General features: G+C 44.5%; 3 protein-coding genes across 4 annotated transcripts; 1 reads left to right on the top strand and 2 right to left on the bottom strand.

Moving 5' to 3' along the window:
* The first annotated feature begins 667 nt into the window (after nucleotides 1-667).
* Nucleotides 668-4,748, top strand: LOC119382752 (histone deacetylase complex subunit SAP30L). Of its 2 annotated transcripts, none has more exons than XM_037650585.2 (5): nucleotides 668-947; nucleotides 2,001-2,177; nucleotides 2,317-2,439; nucleotides 3,139-3,237; nucleotides 4,449-4,748. In XM_037650585.2, exons 2-5 carry the CDS (start codon nucleotides 2,010-2,012, stop codon nucleotides 4,569-4,571), a joined length of 513 nt encoding a protein of 170 aa, XP_037506513.1. In that variant the 5' UTR covers nucleotides 668-947; nucleotides 2,001-2,009; the 3' UTR covers nucleotides 4,572-4,748. The 2 variants fall into 2 exon arrangements, with proteins under 2 accessions (XP_037506513.1, XP_037506512.1); XM_037650584.2 differs by lacking the exon at nucleotides 668-947 and adding an exon at nucleotides 1,146-1,374.
* Nucleotides 4,749-6,666: 1,918 nt separating this feature from the next.
* LOC119382754 (splicing factor 3A subunit 2) lies at nucleotides 6,667-12,393 on the bottom strand. The gene is made up of 5 exons (XM_049412316.1): nucleotides 12,193-12,393; nucleotides 11,781-11,953; nucleotides 10,844-11,052; nucleotides 9,815-9,997; nucleotides 6,667-6,889 (listed from the first exon to the last, which is right to left on the bottom strand). The coding sequence occupies exons 2-5, from the start codon at nucleotides 11,932-11,934 to the stop codon at nucleotides 6,704-6,706; spliced, it is 732 nt and encodes a 243-aa protein (XP_049268273.1). The 5' UTR covers nucleotides 11,935-11,953; nucleotides 12,193-12,393; the 3' UTR covers nucleotides 6,667-6,703.
* Nucleotides 12,394-15,189: 2,796 nt separating this feature from the next.
* Nucleotides 15,190-20,000, bottom strand: LOC119382751 (dolichyl-phosphate beta-glucosyltransferase). Its single transcript, XM_037650583.2, has 9 exons — nucleotides 19,850-20,000; nucleotides 19,317-19,494; nucleotides 19,132-19,178; nucleotides 18,798-18,959; nucleotides 18,020-18,130; nucleotides 17,647-17,706; nucleotides 16,474-16,625; nucleotides 16,287-16,372; nucleotides 15,190-15,462 (listed from the first exon to the last, which is right to left on the bottom strand). Exons 1-9 carry the CDS (start codon nucleotides 19,919-19,921, stop codon nucleotides 15,344-15,346), a joined length of 987 nt encoding a protein of 328 aa, XP_037506511.1. The 5' UTR covers nucleotides 19,922-20,000; the 3' UTR covers nucleotides 15,190-15,343.
* Nucleotides 20,001-20,030: the final 30 nt, after the last annotated feature.

Genomic DNA, 20,030 nt, shown 5'->3' with positions numbered 1-20,030 from the left:
GGCGGCAGCTTGCTTGTGCCGGCAGCAGACGACGTCGCCTCGCACGGGGAGAAAGTGCTACTGATGCTACACCAAGAAGTCCTATGTTCTTCGCTGCAGGAATATACTGCTGCAGGGGGAGGTTACTACAATGTCTTGTTTTACTGAGCCGACGAAACAGGGTATTTAAAGGCACCAAAGAAATAATTTCAGGCAAGTAAATAGATCTGTGTGCGGCTTATACGCGAAACATCTGAGCGAACAATCACTTGTGAGGCTGTTTCGTCAGTGAGCGTTGTTGGTTGTTACAAATAAAAATATAGTTTGAGACTTCATAGTGAGAGCTACTATTATTAAAACCCAAACGTTGCACGTATGAAATGTGTGTGTTTGTTTTTGTTTACACGCATTTTAAGCTGGAATAAATGTGCAAATGCAGAGTGAATTTCTGTGACGTGGGACACCATGATATGTAGACCGAAAGGCGTAAATTTTTTTGAGTTAAAACGACAAAATAGCCGCGACATGTTGCTCTGCCTTGCCTTTTTTGGAGAGCCGTGCAGCTTGGCTGATGGCACCGGGCCGAGAGTTTCGTGACGTCACAACAGCAACGCCGGTCTCGCGGCTTTCTGCTACTTTTTTTACGTTTGTTTCGCTTAGTTTAGCAATTTGCTCTCGCTCTCCTGTGCGCTTCTCTTGCAGCAAAGCAGGGTTTCGCCAGTTTCCCTGGGCTATCCTCCTCTACCTCGCCACCAGCGCCGACGCTCTCTGGCGCTGCGCTTGGAGAGGCTCTGCTCGTACGCCGGTTCTCTGCGCTGTCAGCTACACCGAGTGTAAACAAACTGGGTAGCAGTGCGCTACGTTGGCTTCATCACCGAGTGGACCGACTCCGTCGGCTCAGCTACCAGCCCTATTCATCTCTTACGTCGCTGTGACAAGACCGACACAACTTCGGTCTCTGCATCAAGGTAAGAGAAATTGCCGATGCTCCGCGACCCGTCGTCGCAGCCGTGCGCCGATCGGCACAATCACATGCTAGCCACAGCGTCGTGCCCACTGCGATTTGGCGCCAATTGGCATATGATAGCTCGAGCAGCCCTCATTGCCTTTCCCTACAGCAGTCGCGATCGACTCATCAGCTGCCGCCGTGTCTTCAGCTCCGTGCGTTGCAGCCGGTTAGGCCTACGTTCTGAGCGACGTCGCCCTCCCGTGAGCGCGCCCTCTCCGACGTCTCGTAGTATGCCCGCAGTTGGCATGCGTGGTCGCGCCGGCGGAAAGTCGAGGTCGTTCTTGCTTCGCACCGCCTCGGTGTCAAAACTCTCGTCCGCCGTGCCACTGTTGCGAAAACAGGGCATGGTCTCCGCTCCGAAGACCCCTGTGACAGACACTTCACCGGTAGGCACCCATCGTAGCGAACGGGCGGCATCTTGTTTTCTTCGTTGCGGCGACCTATTTTTTTTTTTTTTTTTTCGTGCCGGCACTCGCGGCTCGCATGACATGTGGCCTCCCTGCTTTGTACAGCTGATCATGCAGCTGGCGATTTGGGCATCCAGTTCAGTTCTGCGAACGTGCGTTCACAGTTTTCTCGCGTATACCAGTGCCCCCGATAAATCGTAAAGAATTTTCTCGGCGCCGTTTCGCCTTCCGGCGTAATGCGATAGAATTTCGTGCGGGGAATCGCTCCTATGTCTGCGGATTAAATTTTGCCTAGCGGCTGTGCCTACATCTCGGTGATTGCCTGACACGCGCTACGATTTTTTATTGCTTCCCCCCAGCGAACAGTCTGCGTAGTTTGCAGCCAACGTTGTTACAACGTAGAACACACGCCCATAGTTTCTGTCATTCGAAAGGGCACTCCCAGGTTGCAGTGAACGTTCTTGACACGTTACTTTCTGCCCGTATGCCAATGGCGCCAGGTCATCGGGAAAGCTGTGTTGCGGGTTTTTGTGATCTGTCGAGGAGGCATGCAAGCCACCGTGCCGTGGTTAGCCTGACGTGCTGTGACCTCGTGTACGTTTCAGAGGGGCCCGATGAACGGATTTAGTACGGAAGAAGAAACGCAGAGCGGTCACAACCAGATCTGCTGTCTCTTGGACGACTCTGAGCGCTGCACGCGGCCAGCCGGGAATGCTAGCTACAGCAAACGCATCCAGAAGACAGTAGGTCAGCGCAAGCTGAAGCTCAACATCGATCCCAGGGTAAGTGCACGACTCTCCTCCGCACTTCAAAAACAGTGCGTTGATTTTGGTTGGGTGGCGTGCAGCTGACACGCGATCACGTCGCGCAGCATTGTACCTAACCAAGTTTTGTTTTCTCTCTTTTTTTAATTGCTTACAGGCGCGGCACCTGTACATCTGCGACTACCACAAAGGTGTCATCCAAAGCGTGCGCACCAAGAGGAAGCGCAAGGACAGTGAAGACGACAATGGTTCCAACGAGCAAGAAATGGACATTCCTGAGGCAAGTTCATTTCTGTGAAGGTTCAAGCTGCATATGATCTGCTAGCTAATTCACTGATTAAGGCATGCTGGAAACAGTGATATTTAGTCTTTCATTAGCACACCTACTGTGCGTAGCTGCTCATTTTCCCATTTGGTTCTGTTCACCACTCTGTCATTAGCAGTATTGTGATGGCACTAATGATGAGACTACCATAACTTCTGACAGTGCAGGGACAAAACTTATCCTATGAATATAGCGTTGTCACAGTTATGTTACATACCTGTATGCCTGCTGCAGTGTGTTGAGCTTTATTTGCACGAAGTGTTCTGCTGTGCTGCATTCCTCATGCTTATATAAATATCAGGTACGTGGCTCTGCGGAAGCGCACTTTTCAATGCGACTTCAGTCAGTAGTACAGTTTGGGGCAGCTTGCATGTGACGTTGCATGTTTACTCATCTGCTACTTCTGGATAAACTTAAGCTGTCCAATTTCAGACGGGTGAGATTACAGACGATTGGGCACTCCTATTTGCACTGAATAACTGAATAAATGCATGTGTTGGGATGTCAAGGCGTGTCCTGCCACACATGAGCCGCACTTATCTAAAACTGTCGCCATGGCTTTTCCGAGTAGCCCAAGCAACTTGCTCGCAACAGGGCCCTGTGTGTTTGAATAGCCACGGTTGTTTTGCAAGCATGTCTTCTGCATAATTGCAGGTGGATCTGTTCCAGCTTCAGGTCAATACGCTGCGAAGGTACAAGCGGCACTACAAGGTCCCCATGCGGCCTGGGCTCAACAAGGCGGAGCTGGCTGATGTGAGTGCATTGTTTGCATAATAAAAATAAGGTACATTGGGAATTTTGCATTGGCTGTAGCAGTGAACATGCATTAATAAGACCACAGTGAAATGATTTTCTTTCCTTTGCTGTGAAATTGGCTGACAATTTTTTTATGATTTCTTTCCTCCATATAAGTCGTAATTTGCAGCATATGGTATGTTGTTTTGTATGTTTGACAGCCCATCTCCACTTTAGAAAATTAATCAAGTTTGCTGTGTTAGCTACTTTCCGGTTAAATTTATTTTCAAAGTTATATTAAGAAGTGGCGACTTTTAAGTTAAACAAATTTTTTTAATGATGCAATGATGTGCAAGGAATTCTATGTCAGTGTTGTATAAAAGTATTTTCCTTGTACTTACATTTAGGTGCACGTTACCACATGGTCACCATATGGTAAGAACACCGTATGGTCAAAATTTCTGGAGCCCTCCACTAAGTCGTCCCTCATAATCATATGGTGCTTTTGGGGCGTAAAACCGCAACATTTATGAATTATTAAAGTATTTTCCAACATTTGGCCATTGCAGATTAGTAAACATTCTTGAGACTTAAATGATAAAAAAATTACTTGCATTGTTTTATGTGCCAAAATCATGGTTTTGAGGCACCCATTGTGGGGGGAGGGGGGGGGGGACTCTCAGCTTCCTTGCTGTACATAACTATTCTAGTAAATGCTTGTGTAAGTTATCTGAATAGCACTGTGGTTTTACAAAGTTGGCCAGTATGCTTGTCTCGCCAATGTGGCTGGCTGACCATACCGCCATTCGGCCTGTCTTGTCTTATCAGTAGTGTGTGTGCATTATCGGTGTTGTTGTTGGAAGGAGATAAAAAGTACAGCCTTGTTATGCAATAGAGATGACGCATAAATAGACAGCTTGTGTTTTTTTTGTTTTTTTGCTCCTAAAAACAAGTAGTTGTATTTGATGCTTGTTTAAATGATTTAGGACGTCCCCCCAAATACTTCACAAAATTCTTGCACGGTGTATTCTGCATTGTGTATTTTTATATAATTTATCCTTGCTTTCTTTGGCCTCTTAGTGGGTTGATAACATACTTTATTCCTGAGGATGTCATGCTAAGTGAAACGCAGGACTTTGACCGATATCGGCATTTCATTCACAACGAATTGTGATGTTCAGCTGTAGTACTGCGCAGCGTCATAATGTTTGTTTCTCTCCTCCGTGCAGACTTTGGCACGGCACTTCAGGACCATCCCCATTGCAGAGAAGGAAGCCATCACATTTTTCATCTACATGGTCAAGAACAACAAGAACAAGCTCGATCAGAAGAACGGTTCTGACCCATGCTGAATCCGGTGAACATTGTTGACCGCGTGCTGTGTGTTGCGCGAAGCCGGTGCCCATCTTCGCCCCGTGGAACGCAGTTAGCTCTATCATCTCTCAATCACCACATCCCTCATCACTTCCTGTATATATGCCATCTAACTGCTTCCTTTTGTACATAGTATACATATATACACATTATATATGTTCATGTGCTATTCTGAAAAAAAAAAAAAAGTTGTGTACATAAGAATAAAATCATGATTGTTTATTCATCGGTGTGAGTAGCTTCATCAATGCTGATTTAACACTGCTTCTGGGTGCAGAATTACAGGTGTGCCACTATGACAGTTCTCGCAAAAGCAGTTCAGTTTTGTACAGCTATTTTAGTTATCCTTTGACAGCATTGTTGCTGTAGCATACAAATTAGAACAAGTGCCAAGACTGTTTATTTCATACTTTATGAATTGACTTGCAGACTGTAGAATCTATAAGCACAGTGACTGATAAAAAGTGGGAACAGAGACGAGAACTTTTGTAATATGTTATGGTTCCCTCATGTCTTAAATGTCATGCTGCAAGTGTTTAGGAGAAAACTTTGCGAGAAGGTTGGGTGGCGTTGTGACGAATTAACACAGAACACTTGGTGCTCACCTCATGTTTTTCTTGCTTTGTCGTCATCTGCAGCTGAAGGTGAACACGGCTACTCAATGCAGCCCTTGAAGTTATGTTGCCTGTTTTGCAGCTCTCTCCGTAGGGTACCTGTAGTGGCTAGAGCATGCTGAAACTGTTAGTGCTCTTGTCAGGATCAACGCATCTTGCCCAAAGAGACTCTTGTAGCATTTCTTGATGAAAAACTTGGCTGATCCAAGACAATGTTTACAAAGCACATAATGTTCTGGTTGCCATTGTAAAGGTGAAAGCCCTGTATGGCTCACAAGTCAAAGTCCGGCAGCGTGAACACTGATGGTACAAAAAGTTAGGTGGGTGAAGTTGGAATGAATGGTGAAGCATATGTGGAATAAATGTTTAATGAATCAAACGTGAATTAAGAGTGAACAATGAATGTTGAAGTTAATGGTGAATCACCAACACCTCGTCGACCATGTCTCGGCATATAGGAAGTAACAATGCAATTGAGTGAGAAATTTTAATTAGTGCTGCATGGAGAGCACAGGCTTTCGCTTATGCTCTATTGTTACCTAAATGGACTAAATTTTTGGTCTAGGGATTCAATTCATGAACCCTTTAGTATGGTCATAGTTTCGTGTAGCTTACACTACAGAGCTACACTCTAAATGTGTAGCATGTTTATATTAATGGGCACCGCATTGCAAACAAATGCACTGTGACATCAATGCTGTGATGGGCAGCTTTTGGTGTTGAGTACTTTCAAAGATGGCTGTCACCTGCTCTCTTGCTTCGTGGTTTCTGTGGAGAAAACCTCGAGTATTTAAAAGCTTATAAGTTGTCGTCGTCGTTGTGGTGGTTGCTCTCACTATTTCCCGCAGTCCCTGGCAAAGGATGGCTAGCACTGCAAGTTCAGGTCTCTAGAATACAACATAATCGTGTTTCAACATGACCACAGGAGGCCAATCAATCAGATTAGGATAATTGCAAAACCAGTAAAGAGGCTTTACAACCCAAATGGCAGTGAGAATTGTTACAGTAATGCCACTTCTTCATATATCAATCTATATCTTTTGTCTTTCACAAAAGACATGCAAAAGCAATCACCTCTGTAGCCTCCTAGTGTCACTGAAACTAACTGAAACCGAGCATAATCGCTATGCCTTTATGGAGTTTCAGCACAATGAAAGAATACCTACAGTCAGTATCGCGATGCAGAAAGCAGCAGCTTAATTTCGCACTACACACTAGTCGGCAAACTCTGTTGAAGGTTCTTAACCACATACATCTCGTCCCCCGTATTTCCTCATACTTGCCAGTCGTTTTCTTTTGGGGCATACTACTGTGTGTACTGTATTTACCATCCATCATAACCAGTATACTCAAGAACAAATGATGTCTGGTATTGCAGCTGCGGTAGAAACAGTGCACAGTCTTTCGAGACACAGTAACTACCAGAACGCTTGGCTTAGCACTGAGACATTTCACGGAATGAGTGAGAATGCCACATTTATTCCATGGCTCCCGAGTTAGTTGCCTCCAGAAGGAGGCGGCGGTGGTGGCGGTGCGAGGCTTGGCAAGCCATGACTGGTGAGAGTTGGGAGCTTTGGCTTGGCTTCCAACTTGAAGCTGAACTGCAGAAAAAACTGCTTGCTGTCTCGGTTCCAGAGAGTCCAGAACCTGCCCTCGGACTTGTCCACCTCTCTGCTTGGCACCTGCAATGTTGTCACAAAATACCACTTTCACTTATTTTTTTTTTCACTGTCAAACCATGCAGCTCGGCATTCAGATGCGCACCTTCCCTCTCTGCCCAGCTTAAAACACAGCAAGTTTTAAGGGGACACCTTCAGTTAAACAATGAATTGGTTTACATTGATCAATGTTACTCTGAAAACTGTAATGTCCTTAATTTTATTATCATATAGCTTTACTAGGCAAAGGAGAAAATGAAGGTAAAAGTCTCATTTTTAAATTCAGCACCGAAATTTCTGCGCATGATGTTACGGACTTCAAAGTGTGAATTTTCTGTATTTTGGTGACATTGGCCCAACGAAATTTTCTCAAATGTGGGCCATGTTATGTTAAGCCTCTGGCCCCATCTGATGACAATATACTTCATTTTTACTGAATAGGAACTACATAGGCCCTAGTAGAAGCCACCTATAATCTATGACGTCGTGGCGATGGTGCGGGAAATTCAAAGTGGTGTCGCCACCGGCATTTTCATTCTGCAAATTTTCTCGCTTACCAAGTGTCTTCTCATGGCAAGCGTGGCGAGTTTGGTATTGTGAAAAAGTAATTTACAAATACCAGAAAGATTGGTTTTCCTCTTTAGTATACCTTTAACACCATTCAAGGAACAGTGAAGAGAATTAAACTAGATCATGTGAAAGTCGCAAAATACCACTAGCCAGCCTGTTCGTTGTACATTCAAGTGCAGTAGGCCAGGTAGTGTTAAAGAACTATAAAAGATCTTTCACTACAGTTGCTTAATGAGAAGGGTTTTGACAGAATCTGCTCGGTTTGAATAAATTCTCGACATAGTATGAATTATGATGCACATGACAGCAAGCATGTTCATCGTCGAAGCAAGTGGCACCTGGTGTGGTCTCACACGAAAATTAGACACAAGAAAATACTAAAATATTTATGATGTCATCAGAATTGCAGTTAAGGCACACAATTTGACAGACTTTTTCTGGCGATGAAATACAAAGAAGGTTCTGTAAACGATGAATACAGCTCACTTATGCAGTAAAAGTATGACAGACTCTGTGTTTAAAACTGAACAGGGCAATGCAAAAAGAGAGAGAGAAAAAAATTAGGCAGATCTCACGTACCGTGGGAGTCGATGTTATGCGAAGCATGCGGCGGGAAGGTGACTGTGGCGTAATTTTTTTAATGAGCGAAACGTTACAAATTGACGCTAAAGATTTGTATAAATTTTATACGCACACATATATGTTGAAGAGCCGCATATGTGTTATATAATAAGTTGTTTACAGATGGGTAACGCTGCCAATGGCAAAGTGGGCATTACCAACACCAGAAGCGGTAAGCTGATATGTAGTGCTTACTACTTGTCCCTTATGATGGAGAACGCACGCACGTTTCACGAACCCAGTGTGCATGCGTGGTAGAGGTTCTTGACAGTTCTTGAACAAGGTCAACATCACCGCGGTCAGTGAGCACCAGCAACTGGTCTTGTTATCGGATCCGGTCGTGACAGCGGTGACGAGGGGTTCATGTGTAGTGAAGTATGAGGTATAGTACAGCTGTTGGAAATTGTGAATGCCTCGGCCATTTCGTTGACAAATTGTCTGTCGATATAGGCCGTTGAGAATGGCAGGCCTGGATAGTGCTACGTAGACCAACATCAGTGGATGGCGGTTGTCGTAATCGTAGACTACCTGGGCGTATGTGGCCTACGTAGCCTAGTCTACAAAGTGGCTGTCAATCAATCTGGCATCATCCTCGGTCAGCACGAGGCAAGGTCGAGCAATGCTTCAGTATAGCTTGCTGAATCATAGGAATACAAATTCAATGTTTGTTAGAATTCTATAAAAGCGGAGCTTACACTGGAACCACCGACGTTAATCTGATATGACGCCTGTATCGTAGGAGTACACATCGTAGGAGTATCATGCAGTGTTTACTGCTTTCTTGCAAAATTAGATAGCCAGCACCACAACCACAATTGACGTTACACCGACATTACGCCTGCATAGGCTGTTTTTCCAAACCAGTTTATAGACCTGGCGTGGCTCTGTGGTAGAATACCTGACTGCCACACAGAATTCTTGGGTTTGATTCCTGCTGGGATCCTTATTTTCATTCTTTCTATTCGTTGGGGCAACGCTGCCGATGTCGGTTTTTCTTAACTCTCGCATTTAAGTTACCAATGTCTGTTCTCGCCGTTCCTGGGTAGATATAGACTGTCAATCACCTGTGGCGCATACCTGTACACTGTGGCCCGAGGTAAACTGGTATGTGCCACACATGTCTGGAGGAAAGGGTTTGACGACGGGATTTTCAAGTTATTCATGTCATAACCAGACAGTCGTATTCGTGAAATCCTTTTACCCTCCCATGCCAATTTTGGTCTACACCAAGCTAAGGGGGCGATCACGAGAACACCCAGATGTAGGCGGCTAGATAGATAGGTACGTAGATAGAAACGCTCAAAGTGACAAAGGTTCGCTAAGAAATGCTTCGCATTTAAAAAGAGTTCAGGAATTTTATACAGCTCCAATGGCACTGGAGTCAAGATAACAGGCACAGACTCGTCACCGTATGAATTTTCCTGAAATTTCTATAGCTACATTGCACTCACCATTTATTGCAATCTTTAACATTTAAAAAAAAACCTATGCATGTCAGTTCGTGCGTAGCTGACCAAATTTAAAAAATATTTTCTTGGGAAAGATGTTACATTAGGATAACAGGGTGCAGAGACGACATTCAATGGCTGTGCCTATATATCTCCCCAAAAAAGCAATCGTCTTCATTTGCCAGATGCATTCAATGCGTCTTATGTTTGATGTCCACTTTTGTCTTCGGTTGCATCCATCACTCTATGGCTGCAGTCACGTTTAGTCGGTGCATCAAGTGTAGGGTTTGCTTTTCCAACAGATACTCACCTTAAAGGCGATGGTTTCATAGGGCTCAGCTGCGAAAAGCAAGTACTGCCACTTTTTGTCCGGCGGCTCCACCTTCTGTTCATAGGCTGACATGAATCGATGCCGAGGCACCACATTGTCATTGACTTCTGGGTAGTCCACTTGAAACAGCAAGGACTGCTGACCAGTGTCGCCATCCCTTTGCTGCACAGTATCGCAGATAAAATGAAGAAATCAGCGATTTTAGTTAACAGTTCTCAAACTCTTGGTTCGAGGCACTTTTGAACATTTTGCCATAGAAACGAAATGCATATGTTTCAATCTGCCAAATTTGCATACGTGTGCAGTGTAGAGTGAATACAACATGAAATATTATACGCCAAGATCACGGCGGCTATGTTTTATCGACTACTGTCAGAGTTGCAAGTTATGCAACGTTATCCCTAATACTAGGTTTGTTTTGTCGGAATCAAAGCAATAATTGCATAAGGTGCATCAAGTGATTTTATAATGGATGATCACAGAAATGCTCAGCCACAAATGCGCTAGAACGCACAATATGAGTCACTCACTGGAAATGAGAGTTCATACCTTTTCTTCACAAAAGGCCACCATGAGATTAGTGTGTTGACAACACATTCTCTTTCTATTGTACACAACTAAAGACAACATTCTACAAATGCGCAAGATGGAAATACAGAGAGCCAAGTATTTACATCAAAATGCTTCTTATCACTTACTTAATCGCACCCAAATTTTAGAGTTCACACTTCATGATGTTTGTATACAACTGCATCATTGTTGTGGCTACTTTTCTATTTATCTTTTTTTTTTTTTGCAAAATGGAAGAACCAGTCCACCAACAGCAGCGTTCAACAGATTTTAGTGCAGCCTGTCGTTACTACCTGCCTGGGAGGATCACTCTCCTGCCTTTGAAGTTTCGTTCAGAGCAAAGAAGTTGAATCAGTTGAATCCCAGCAGGACTGGCCAAAATGTGGACCAAATAACACCATTTTATCGTAACTGCAAAACACACCTGCGCCATCTTACCTTGGTGACTCTGTAGCCTGGTCGTCCAATTTTCACGAATTTCTTGATGTCGACACGCGGCTTTGCTGGTGCGGGCTGTATAGGAGAATCTTTGGCTTCCTTGGCTGCTCGGCGCGCAAGGTTGGCCTGGTGTTTTTTGCCTTGCGTGTGGGCCAGGTAACTGCCTTCGTTATTGTGCAATGTCAGGCACAGTTTACACTCATAAGAACCTGCAACAAAAGAACATTGCAAAGTAATAAGACAAAATGAAGGAAAGGATTTGCATCTGCTTCTAACATACAGTGCAATAGATGTTCTGGAAAACAGTGTGAACTTGTGTGACATAGACCGACTGATGATAGCAACAATCAAAGCTTCATTGCATAAAATGTATATCTACGCAAACGGATATCCAGTGTGCACAAGCCAGTGGCTTGTGCAGCTAGTAATAATAATTGTTGTGGTTTAACGTCCCAAAACCACAATATGATTATGAAGGACGCCGTAGTGGAGGGCTCAGGAAATTTCGAGCACCTGGGGTTCCTTAACATGTACTTAAATCTAAGTGCACAGGTTGTGCAGCCAGTGGCTTGTGAGCGGATTTGGGCTGTCTCAGCGGTAGGTGTTCAAGTTACATGCAAAACATATCAAACAAACTCTAAATTAAAAGAGTAACCCCAATATAACAAGAAATCCTATTCGTAAAGAATGACGGCACATTTATGGTAGTATGCAAACCCTGATGACGGGAGAAAACAAACGCAGGTACAAACAGAATTTCAATTGATTGCAAATGTTGTACCTCTGCAATCAATAATTTTACAAAATTTACAGCCTCGGCAAAGCATATAACATTACTGGGTGGCCTCATTTCATGAAGATACAAAGGAACACAATGTTAACGTGTACTTTCTTACAATACTTACGCAATTATGTCAATGACTAGAACTGCGCTTACCCAAGTGATTTTTCATGAAGTAGGGGTCCTTTTGAAGGTCGATAGTTTCGAGGGCAAGCTGTCGGAGCCGCTCCCTCCGGTCTCTGTTCGACTCCGACCATGACGCGACGCCTCCGGAGCCGGTCTTACCGCCGGGACGATGTTGGAAGTCCATTTCGTCGTCCCCTTTGCTTTCACCTTTAAGAAGAAAGACAGATTCGATACATTAAACGAACCAGGTCCACTTGGGACCCTTCGGACGACAACTATTTTTTTTGTTTTCATTGCATAACACGAGTGGTTATCAGAGGCAACGCAGTCTAGGGAAACGTAGTAATCGCGCACACGTAGAGCACAGCTTAGAGAGCAAAGGAATACTTCATATATTACATATTCATTCTGCCAGTTGATTCAAATGTTACGAACGAAAACTCACCGAGCTTACTAAGCGCACGAACAGTTCAGTTTTTCAGTTCACACACGCAAGCGCCTTGCTGGATGCGCCATCATCAGCACGATGATGATGACACTGCCACTTTAGCGCTTGCCAGCAGTCTTTGCCTGTGTGGTATTTGCTCCAAATAAGTAAACCGCGAAGTAAACTACGATAGCGTAAGCTTGTCCCTTCGTGGCCGCAGCCATTTCGTCTTGAGCATGTGAAATAGTCCAACGTGGCTTGTTTAGAACGCACCCCGAGTGGAGTTGAAGAAGTCGCATTGCAAGAAACTGTGTAAAACTTAACAAGGAAACCTTCTCTGAGGAAACTATGTCTATGTGATTATGATACATCCAAACTTTAGTCGTACTTTGAGTTGTAGTAACCCTATGTCTGCGCCATAGAGCTTCATCCTGCGAGACCATGGACCCATGGTCTACGCCACGTCTACGCCTCGACAGCATGTCGACAGCTCATCGGGCGCCATTATAGACGTCAGACTCTGCCCAGGCGGCGCTGCGAAAAACACCGCCACCAGCGCCCTCATCGTAGCCCTGGCACTAACTGGGTAGTGCAAGGAGAGCCGCCCGCAAGCGAATGTGCATAGGCCTCAATATAACCCTCCTCTTTCGTTGGTGTCGAGGCGCGATTTCCTGAAAATCAAGGACCTGGAAAGCTTCTTCCGCCAATCCACGCTTCAGAAACAAAGGAAGCTGATCAAAGCGAACCGCGAGTACAATGCAAAATAAGTTTTAGTTATTCCCGCGCGCTGCAACTCGCAAGTACAAGCGAGCATCACACGACACCGAGTTCGAGGCAAGCCCTCCGACATCCGTTCTCTAGAGCCTAAATGCGTTAAAATTGGGTATATACGTATGCCACAGCGATAAAGTACCTACATACACGATCAATCTACTTAGCTATGCATCTTACGATCAGTGGTAGAAAACTCGGTTCATCAAGGGCGAATGGCTCCGGCGATTTTCGCCTTTTCAGTTGTATTCTCCCTTAATTCATCTCTCGCTTCCTGTGCATTGGAGTGTTTTATTACGCATCCTCAAATGGTCTCTTGGTGGTCGTCTTCCGTTTGTATGTACTGCAAATGGGGATACGTGCGTGTCCACTTTCGCGGGTTACAATCAAAGGCGAAACCGTGGCCTCCGAGATAGCTACGACAACCGCGGAGGACACGGGCGAAACAAACCTGAAGGGGGTCACGACCAACATTCTGCGATTTACTTGTATGACGCACGTGGTGTCAGCTAGTTAGAACCAGAACTCTGAGCCTTCAAAACGTACGTACGTCCGCGATGCTGTGTTGTGACGAACAAACTCGTCGCGGTGTGCGTATCACGCGTCTCCAGTCTGCCTCTAGCTGCTCACTTCGTGTTACACGACAAGCACCGCGGTCAGAGCCTCTGCTGAGCTTCATAGTCAAGGTTACCACGGTTTTGCATCAGGGCTACGCAAAACAACAGCAGAGCCACACATTCATGCCACCGGCTGTGGAGAACGCGGGTACTTCGCTTACCCAACACGCTCGCAACGGCCCGTATCCAGCGCTCTCGCCTTTCTTCTTCGTACGACAACTATGGAAATCGGTAAAACTGAACATTGTTATTCAGCCTTTTACGTCCGTGGCAATTCAAAACGCAACAGTGCGTCTTTTGCGGAGTTTCTTCGTAGCGTGCGGAGGGCTCTCGTCTGCTGCTGTTTTCGCCGTCGTTCAGGCGAGTGATCCAGCAAGCACTTCACGACGGTTCGGTGGCGCGTCCGACTAGCGGAGAGCAATTCACAGCTCTCGTTCTGAGTGCTAAATGCGCAAACACACGCGATATTAGGCTCAATAGTTGTTTCGTACTCGCTAGTTGCACCTGGTCCCATAACAAACTGTGCGAGAGAGTCGGTCTATGCACTACTCAATACTTCTCCGACAGGTGGCGCCACACATCTTGGAAACTCCAGAGTCTGACGTCTATCGCATGACGTCTTTGATACTTGCCAGAGATTACTACGGTATCTTGAAGCCCGTGAACACCATGCTCAAAACCACGCTCAAAACAACCTTTTCCAGATTAGGCCACAGCTAAGGCCACAGAGTCAGCAATCGTTCGCGGGAATCGCATCGCGAAAACTGAAAGGGCATTTTTGCCCTTTATCGACGATGGCGTGTTTCACTTAGTTGAAAAGACATAATAATTTCTCCGAGTAAAGAAGGAAGGGCGTGCGTGACGCACGTAGTCGTCTTGCTCTTGGCGAACACGCACGCACGACATAAAAAAAAAAAAAAGAAGCGTCGAGTTTACTCACCTTCTGGAATTTCTATCGGGATTGTTGATAACAGGTGCAAAAGGAACAGCTGCCTATACTTCTCTTATGACGTGTGTACTCCTTTCTTCACAAAAACTTTGCCACAAGGTGCGACATGTGTGGTTTGCAACATGCCTTTGATTTCTGTAGCCCACGTGTGCTCTCGGAATTCCATTTTGTTGTGCCCATAAATGTTGTTGCTTCCCAAACATGGATATAATGAGTTGCCTCAGTGAACCTTCAAGAGTATGTTAAACACTAGACACTGGATGAAATCATGTATAGAGCCAAGATGTAACGTCCAGCATGAATCGAGGTAAGGTATACACGAGGCCTTTATATTGGAAGGGCCATGAAAGACAATGTCCATCAGACATTCCTTGTTTCATTATGAATTCCAGGTAGAGAATACTTCTTACGTTTTTTTATTTCTTAGAAAAGACTAGCTGAGGTCCAGAAAACAAAATCTCAAGCATACTAAATGCATGTTTGCTTTGTCTACGAATACGACCAGACAAATTTGTGCATAAGATAATGAGATTTGAAATCATGCTCTCATCCTCCCTTGATACATTTCAATGAAGTTGCAGTAGCTAAATGTGCAGCTGATTTTTTTTGTTTGTGCTGCCAAGGTACAGATATGTTGTGTGCTTTCCAAGAAAGTATTACACAAGGCCACCTATGAATGACCATGGTTTATCTTGAGAAAACCATTTATTTACCAGCGCAGATCATGTTCCAGCACACTGCACTTCAAAATATACACATTACAAGAGCGTGTAAGAAAAAGAGGGGGGGGGGGCGTATAAAAATGAACTAAATCACAGACTAGTATCACTCATTTCAGCTTGTTTGGCTGTGCTGCAATAGACCAGGCACCAATCTTGTATCGTAACCAGATGAGAAAAAGGTCCCGACCCATCTCGATCCATGTCCAGACGGGCACAACTTTCGACCCTGCAAGTCAGAGGGTAGCAAAAAAGAGCATGTGCATTTTCAATGGGACAAGTTTGACAATGGAATGAACATCTGAAGGTTATGAATAGCAATTTCTGAAGCCCTATTCTATGTGAATTGAAATAAAATGTCAATATATTTTTTAAAGAATGAATTAATAGCAGTGGGGTTTCAAAGAAAATTGTCCGGGGGCAAGTATACTGCAAGCATTCCTTTCCTGTGATCCACCATTTATGACTAGCCGATAAAGTGAAATAAAAAATACAGGGTTTTACATACAAAAACCACCATCTGATTCTAACCCGGATCCCACTAACGGAAAGGGCGATTTTTTGTCTGTTTTAATTCATTTCAATTTACGTCATAATTACTGCACTACAGTTAAAGACAACAGTTAATGTCTCCTATGCTTTCCTTGGCCTAACTGTCCATTGGATTTATTTGGTTAATACTAACAAAGAAACGAGCCTCTCGAAAAAATTCCCCTTCTTTCATTCATGAGGCATGGAGTAGTGGGGAGGGAACTCCATATCAGTTTAGACCACACGGAGTTCTTTGATATGCACTTGAATGAGCATTTTTTAGTTTTGCCCCCATCGAAATGCAGCTGTCCATGTCCGGCATCAAACTTACAATCTCAAGCTCTATAGCACTATGCCATAGAGGTTCCAAGGAGGGCTTTGATTCAAGAATGATGGCCACGGTACACTGCCACATGCTTTTACACCCGAAGCAGTGTAGCTTTCATTCATTTGTAGCAGGGCTTAATAGGAGAAATATTACCATCTCTAAAAGAGCAACGAAATAACATTCAAAAGACAAACCTTCAATCTCCGTCCAGCGAACGGCAACCTCGGCTATAGGAAACTTCAGTGCTTGCGCTATGTACAGGATCTCGACGTCAAAAGCCCTGAAATCAATTTAATCGGTACAAGTTAAAATTAAGGTGCATCGAGCATTCGTACGACAACAATTTCTTTCTTGCGAAGCAGAAAACGTGACGTCTCTTACCACCTCTCTACATGCAGTGAGGTGAACAGGTGCGTTGCTGCTTCCCGACTGAAAAGCTTGAAACCGCACTGTGTGTCCGCAACACCCCTCACAGTAAATAGCCAAACAAGGAAATGGAATCCATACATAAGGAGTGTCCTAAATATCGACCTCTGCAATAAAGGAACAGAACAGCAGCAGATAAATGACATGGAAACCATTAATAGGTATCCTACCATAGCCTCCTACATGTTTACAATGTCTGGCAAGGAGCAGTAAAACTGAAGGGTAAAGTACAAGACCACCTTTCCAGATGTTGTTTGCAGTTTATCCTGCTCAGGCATCCAATTTGGTACCTTTATCGATATTGATTCAACTCCTTTTCAAAATCAATACAATGTGATCACTCAACACATTTTTTCTGATTTACTATAGTTGGATACAAGTTAAGAAGGCAGGAGAGGCCCCTGCCAGATGACCGAAGCGAGGCAGCCGATTGCCTCTGGATGAAAGAAATAGTCCCACTCATGTACTCGGCGATGCTCTCTGAGGGCGGTGCAACGATCGAGCAGCTTGTTCCATCAGTCTAGAGTGCAAACTCATTGGTGCAGGCTAGTGTGCATCTGCCATTGAGGCAGAAATGCCACTGCCTTCTAGAGTTGTACCCGACCACAGTCGGATGCATGCGAAACTGTGTGTTAGTGATTCAGGTGCATAATGGTAAACTGTCCGCCAATTTGATCTAGGCCACTATTTTCATCATAGGTGATGAAAAGCAGCCTTTTGAATACTGCACGATGATATGAAAATACAGGATGCACATCAGAACTCCTGGCTACCACATGACAATACATCTTCATCTCTGTGTTTAGGTCAATAAAAAAACAGATGTTACGACAATGATTATAAGAAGGCGGTAACTTGTTGCAATTTCATGGAGATACTACCTTCAAAATCTTACCGGGGCACTTAAACGAAAAATGAGTTTTTCAAATTTTTGCAACATGCCATTTGATAAATAACTAACTTGAACAGCAATAATGATCCTGAGTGGTTTTTACGCTAGCAATGACAGATACTATAAACAAATGTGTAGGTGGCACTGCTGCAGCCGTTCACAGTGGCCCATGCATTTAAGTGTGAATAGGCAGGTATCCAAAGCGTTCGGGAGACCACCATCAAAATGCAACTTACCTCGGCAATACTATCCTTCTCCAAATGGGCACGTGATCCAACTACAACCACGTTAGTGCTCTGCAGGAAGAATGAGAAGTGTCCACAGGATAAACAGGCAGGACAGCAGGCAGGCTCACTATGAATTATTGACACACCACTACCAGGGGCGTAGCCAGGGGGGGGGAGGTTGAAACACCCCCCCCCCCCCCGAAATTTTTCGATTTTGTATGTGCATATATACATGCACACATACAAATGCATGCACGAACATACAAAAATGATGGTTGAACCCCCCCTGAAAACAATTTCTGGCTACGCTTCTGATCACTACTAGTAGTACTACTATACTATTACTATGTAAAAGCAGTGGGCTGGAAAATTATTAGCTTGCCTGCTTGAGTAGCTCATTCGCCACGTCTTCAAGCTTATCCAGATCAGAGAACTTGGTCGCACCGTCAGCATCAGCAAATAGCAGGCGCTTTCCTCTGGCACTAAGCATCCCCTGGAATGAGAATAGCGTCAGGGGCATGATTTCTTGCCACACACAAAATGTTTTAAAGTTATTGATAGGCAGGTACTTTTATTAGCAATGTAAGCATTTCTGTTACATTGTATTGTGACCCATACATGCTCCACATACTAATGTTAATCTCATGAAAGCGGCAATGGTTGATGAATAGTGCTGCTACTGCTCTCTTATTGGAAATATCTTGAGGGCAAGGAATCTGAAAAACTTGGGTCCTCTTTGGCATCATTGTCTGTCGGTTTGCAGATATCTCTGGATAATGTTGACTCCAACGTCATTTTTGCAAATGTCATTTTGACTACAAAGAAGGTGGTGATCATCTGGGTCGCTCTCCTGATTTGCAACACTGGATGTTCAGATCGTTTCACTCATCCACGCTAGACATTATGCGCGAAACAAACTTCTCTGTAAATGTGCGACGAGACTTTTTGTGTTATGTCGTAAACTGCATTGTACTACCTAGAGGTGATCTTCCAAATAAAAATGTTTAAAAGATCACATAAAAACTAAAACAGTGACACACGCAAAGTATTGTGTTGGTTGGGATGCAACACAAGCATACAGATCTGGGTCACAGTGTGCGATAAAGCTAGGCAACGACATGTGCATGTGTCTTTATGGACTGAAAAGAAACATTACAAACCATGCGCACGGCACCACCCTTTCCACGGTTCTTGGCCAGCGTCAGGACCCGTACATTCTCGGTTCCATACTTGAGGCTGTACTGCAAGCCAACAGACGTTGTTCGATCCCGGCTACCATCATCGACGATGATCACTTCATAGGTGAAGTTCGGGTCCCTCTTCTATAGTTGAGAAAAATATTCGGTAATGTCAAGAATGGTCGTGATAAGAAAAATGTAAAACTTGGTGACAAGACCAACATCCACCTGGAGGTAGAACAAATGAATGCATTTCAAACTATCCTACACTGAGCAAACTTGTTAATTTTCACCCGCACATAAAGTGTTTTCATACCTTTCTGGCCTGCAAATACTCCAGGCACTCGTCAAGCATAGGGGGAACTGGAAAAAAAAAAAAGAGATAAATAAAGACACGGCGGCGATGCAATATTTCGACATGAAAGGGGCATTCGGAAATTTACTTTCACACGGTTGCGCGATACTCGTAAATGAGCTCGCATAACGACCTCCTTCACTTACGGCGTTTCTCTTCTTCGTATGCAGGGACGATGACGGAGAGCTCGATGCTTGGTTCATCTCCGAGGTGAGGGTACCGAAAAGTCTGGCCAGGTTGGGAAGGGTCTTTGAAATTAAATTCCTCGGAGTACCGAATGATTAACGGTATTCTCGATGAGGTGGCATAGAGAAAGACGCACAGCTACAAACAAGAGAGAGAGGGAGAGAAATGGTTCAGCGTGGCGTGTACACAAACGTCAGTAGCAATGAACTCAGCAGTCGGCAATGGTTATGAAAAACTGCAAGTAGATGGAGCAGTGCCAAGAAAACGTGGCGACAATACACCGAAAAACTTGAAGACACGTTTCACTATCTACAAAACCGGGGCGCAAAGCAATAGGCCGGGACCAGTGAGATGCTCCCAGAACGAGCAACGCAAGCATTTAAAAAGTTCGAGTGGTCGTGCTTGCTTCACGCGAGGTTATTTATCATTAGCACAGGTCAGAAATGGAAGCATTGGGACGTAAAGGCAAGCAGGAAATACAGCTAATACTTACCACCGCAAATATAAATCCCGCCAACAATAACAAATAACCTAACGCGGACCAACAGTCCACGTAGTCCCACATTGCAATGCGGACCACGCACCGCAGGCAGGAACAAGAGAAACCGAAAGGAACCTAGAAAACGGAAGCGACGAAAGAGCTTAATAACAACTGGAGAGATGCTGCAAAACAG

The sequence above is a fragment of the Rhipicephalus sanguineus genome, chromosome 2 (assembly GCF_013339695.2).
Source record: "Rhipicephalus sanguineus isolate Rsan-2018 chromosome 2, BIME_Rsan_1.4, whole genome shotgun sequence".
NCBI lineage: Eukaryota > Metazoa > Arthropoda > Arachnida > Ixodida > Ixodidae > Rhipicephalus > Rhipicephalus sanguineus.
This window is presented reverse-complemented; position numbering and strand designations above follow the sequence as displayed.

What these genes read in the sequence shown, in the direction of transcription:
- LOC119382754 (XM_049412316.1), bottom strand. Translation starts at nt 11,934, where the DNA reads ATGGACTTCCAACATCGTCCCGGCGGTAAGACCGGCTCCGGAGGCGTC. An exon ending in CAGGCTACAGAGTCACCAAG is followed by an intron (nt 9,998 to 10,843) that starts GTAAGATGGCGC and finishes GATACTGTGCAG; the next exon opens with CAAAGGGATGGCGACACTGG. An exon ending in ATGAAACCATCGCCTTTAAG is followed by an intron (nt 6,890 to 9,814) that starts GTGAGTATCTGT and finishes ACAACATTGCAG; the next exon opens with GTGCCAAGCAGAGAGGTGGA.
- LOC119382751 (XM_037650583.2), bottom strand. Translation starts at nt 19,921, where the DNA reads ATGTGGGACTACGTGGACTGTTGGTCCGCGTTAGGTTATTTGTTATTG. An exon ending in ATACGAAGAAGAGAAACGCC is followed by an intron (nt 19,179 to 19,316) that starts GTAAGTGAAGGA and finishes TTTTTTTTCCAG; the next exon opens with TTCCCCCTATGCTTGACGAG. An exon ending in AGGGTGGTGCCGTGCGCATG is followed by an intron (nt 18,131 to 18,797) that starts GTTTGTAATGTT and finishes TTCTCATTCCAG; the next exon opens with GGGATGCTTAGTGCCAGAGG.
- LOC119382752 (XM_037650584.2), top strand. Translation starts at nt 1,219, where the DNA reads ATGCCCGCAGTTGGCATGCGTGGTCGCGCCGGCGGAAAGTCGAGGTCG. An exon ending in CTGTGACAGACACTTCACCG is followed by an intron (nt 1,375 to 2,000) that starts GTAGGCACCCAT and finishes TGTACGTTTCAG; the next exon opens with AGGGGCCCGATGAACGGATT. An exon ending in ACAAGGCGGAGCTGGCTGAT is followed by an intron (nt 3,238 to 4,448) that starts GTGAGTGCATTG and finishes TCCTCCGTGCAG; the next exon opens with ACTTTGGCACGGCACTTCAG.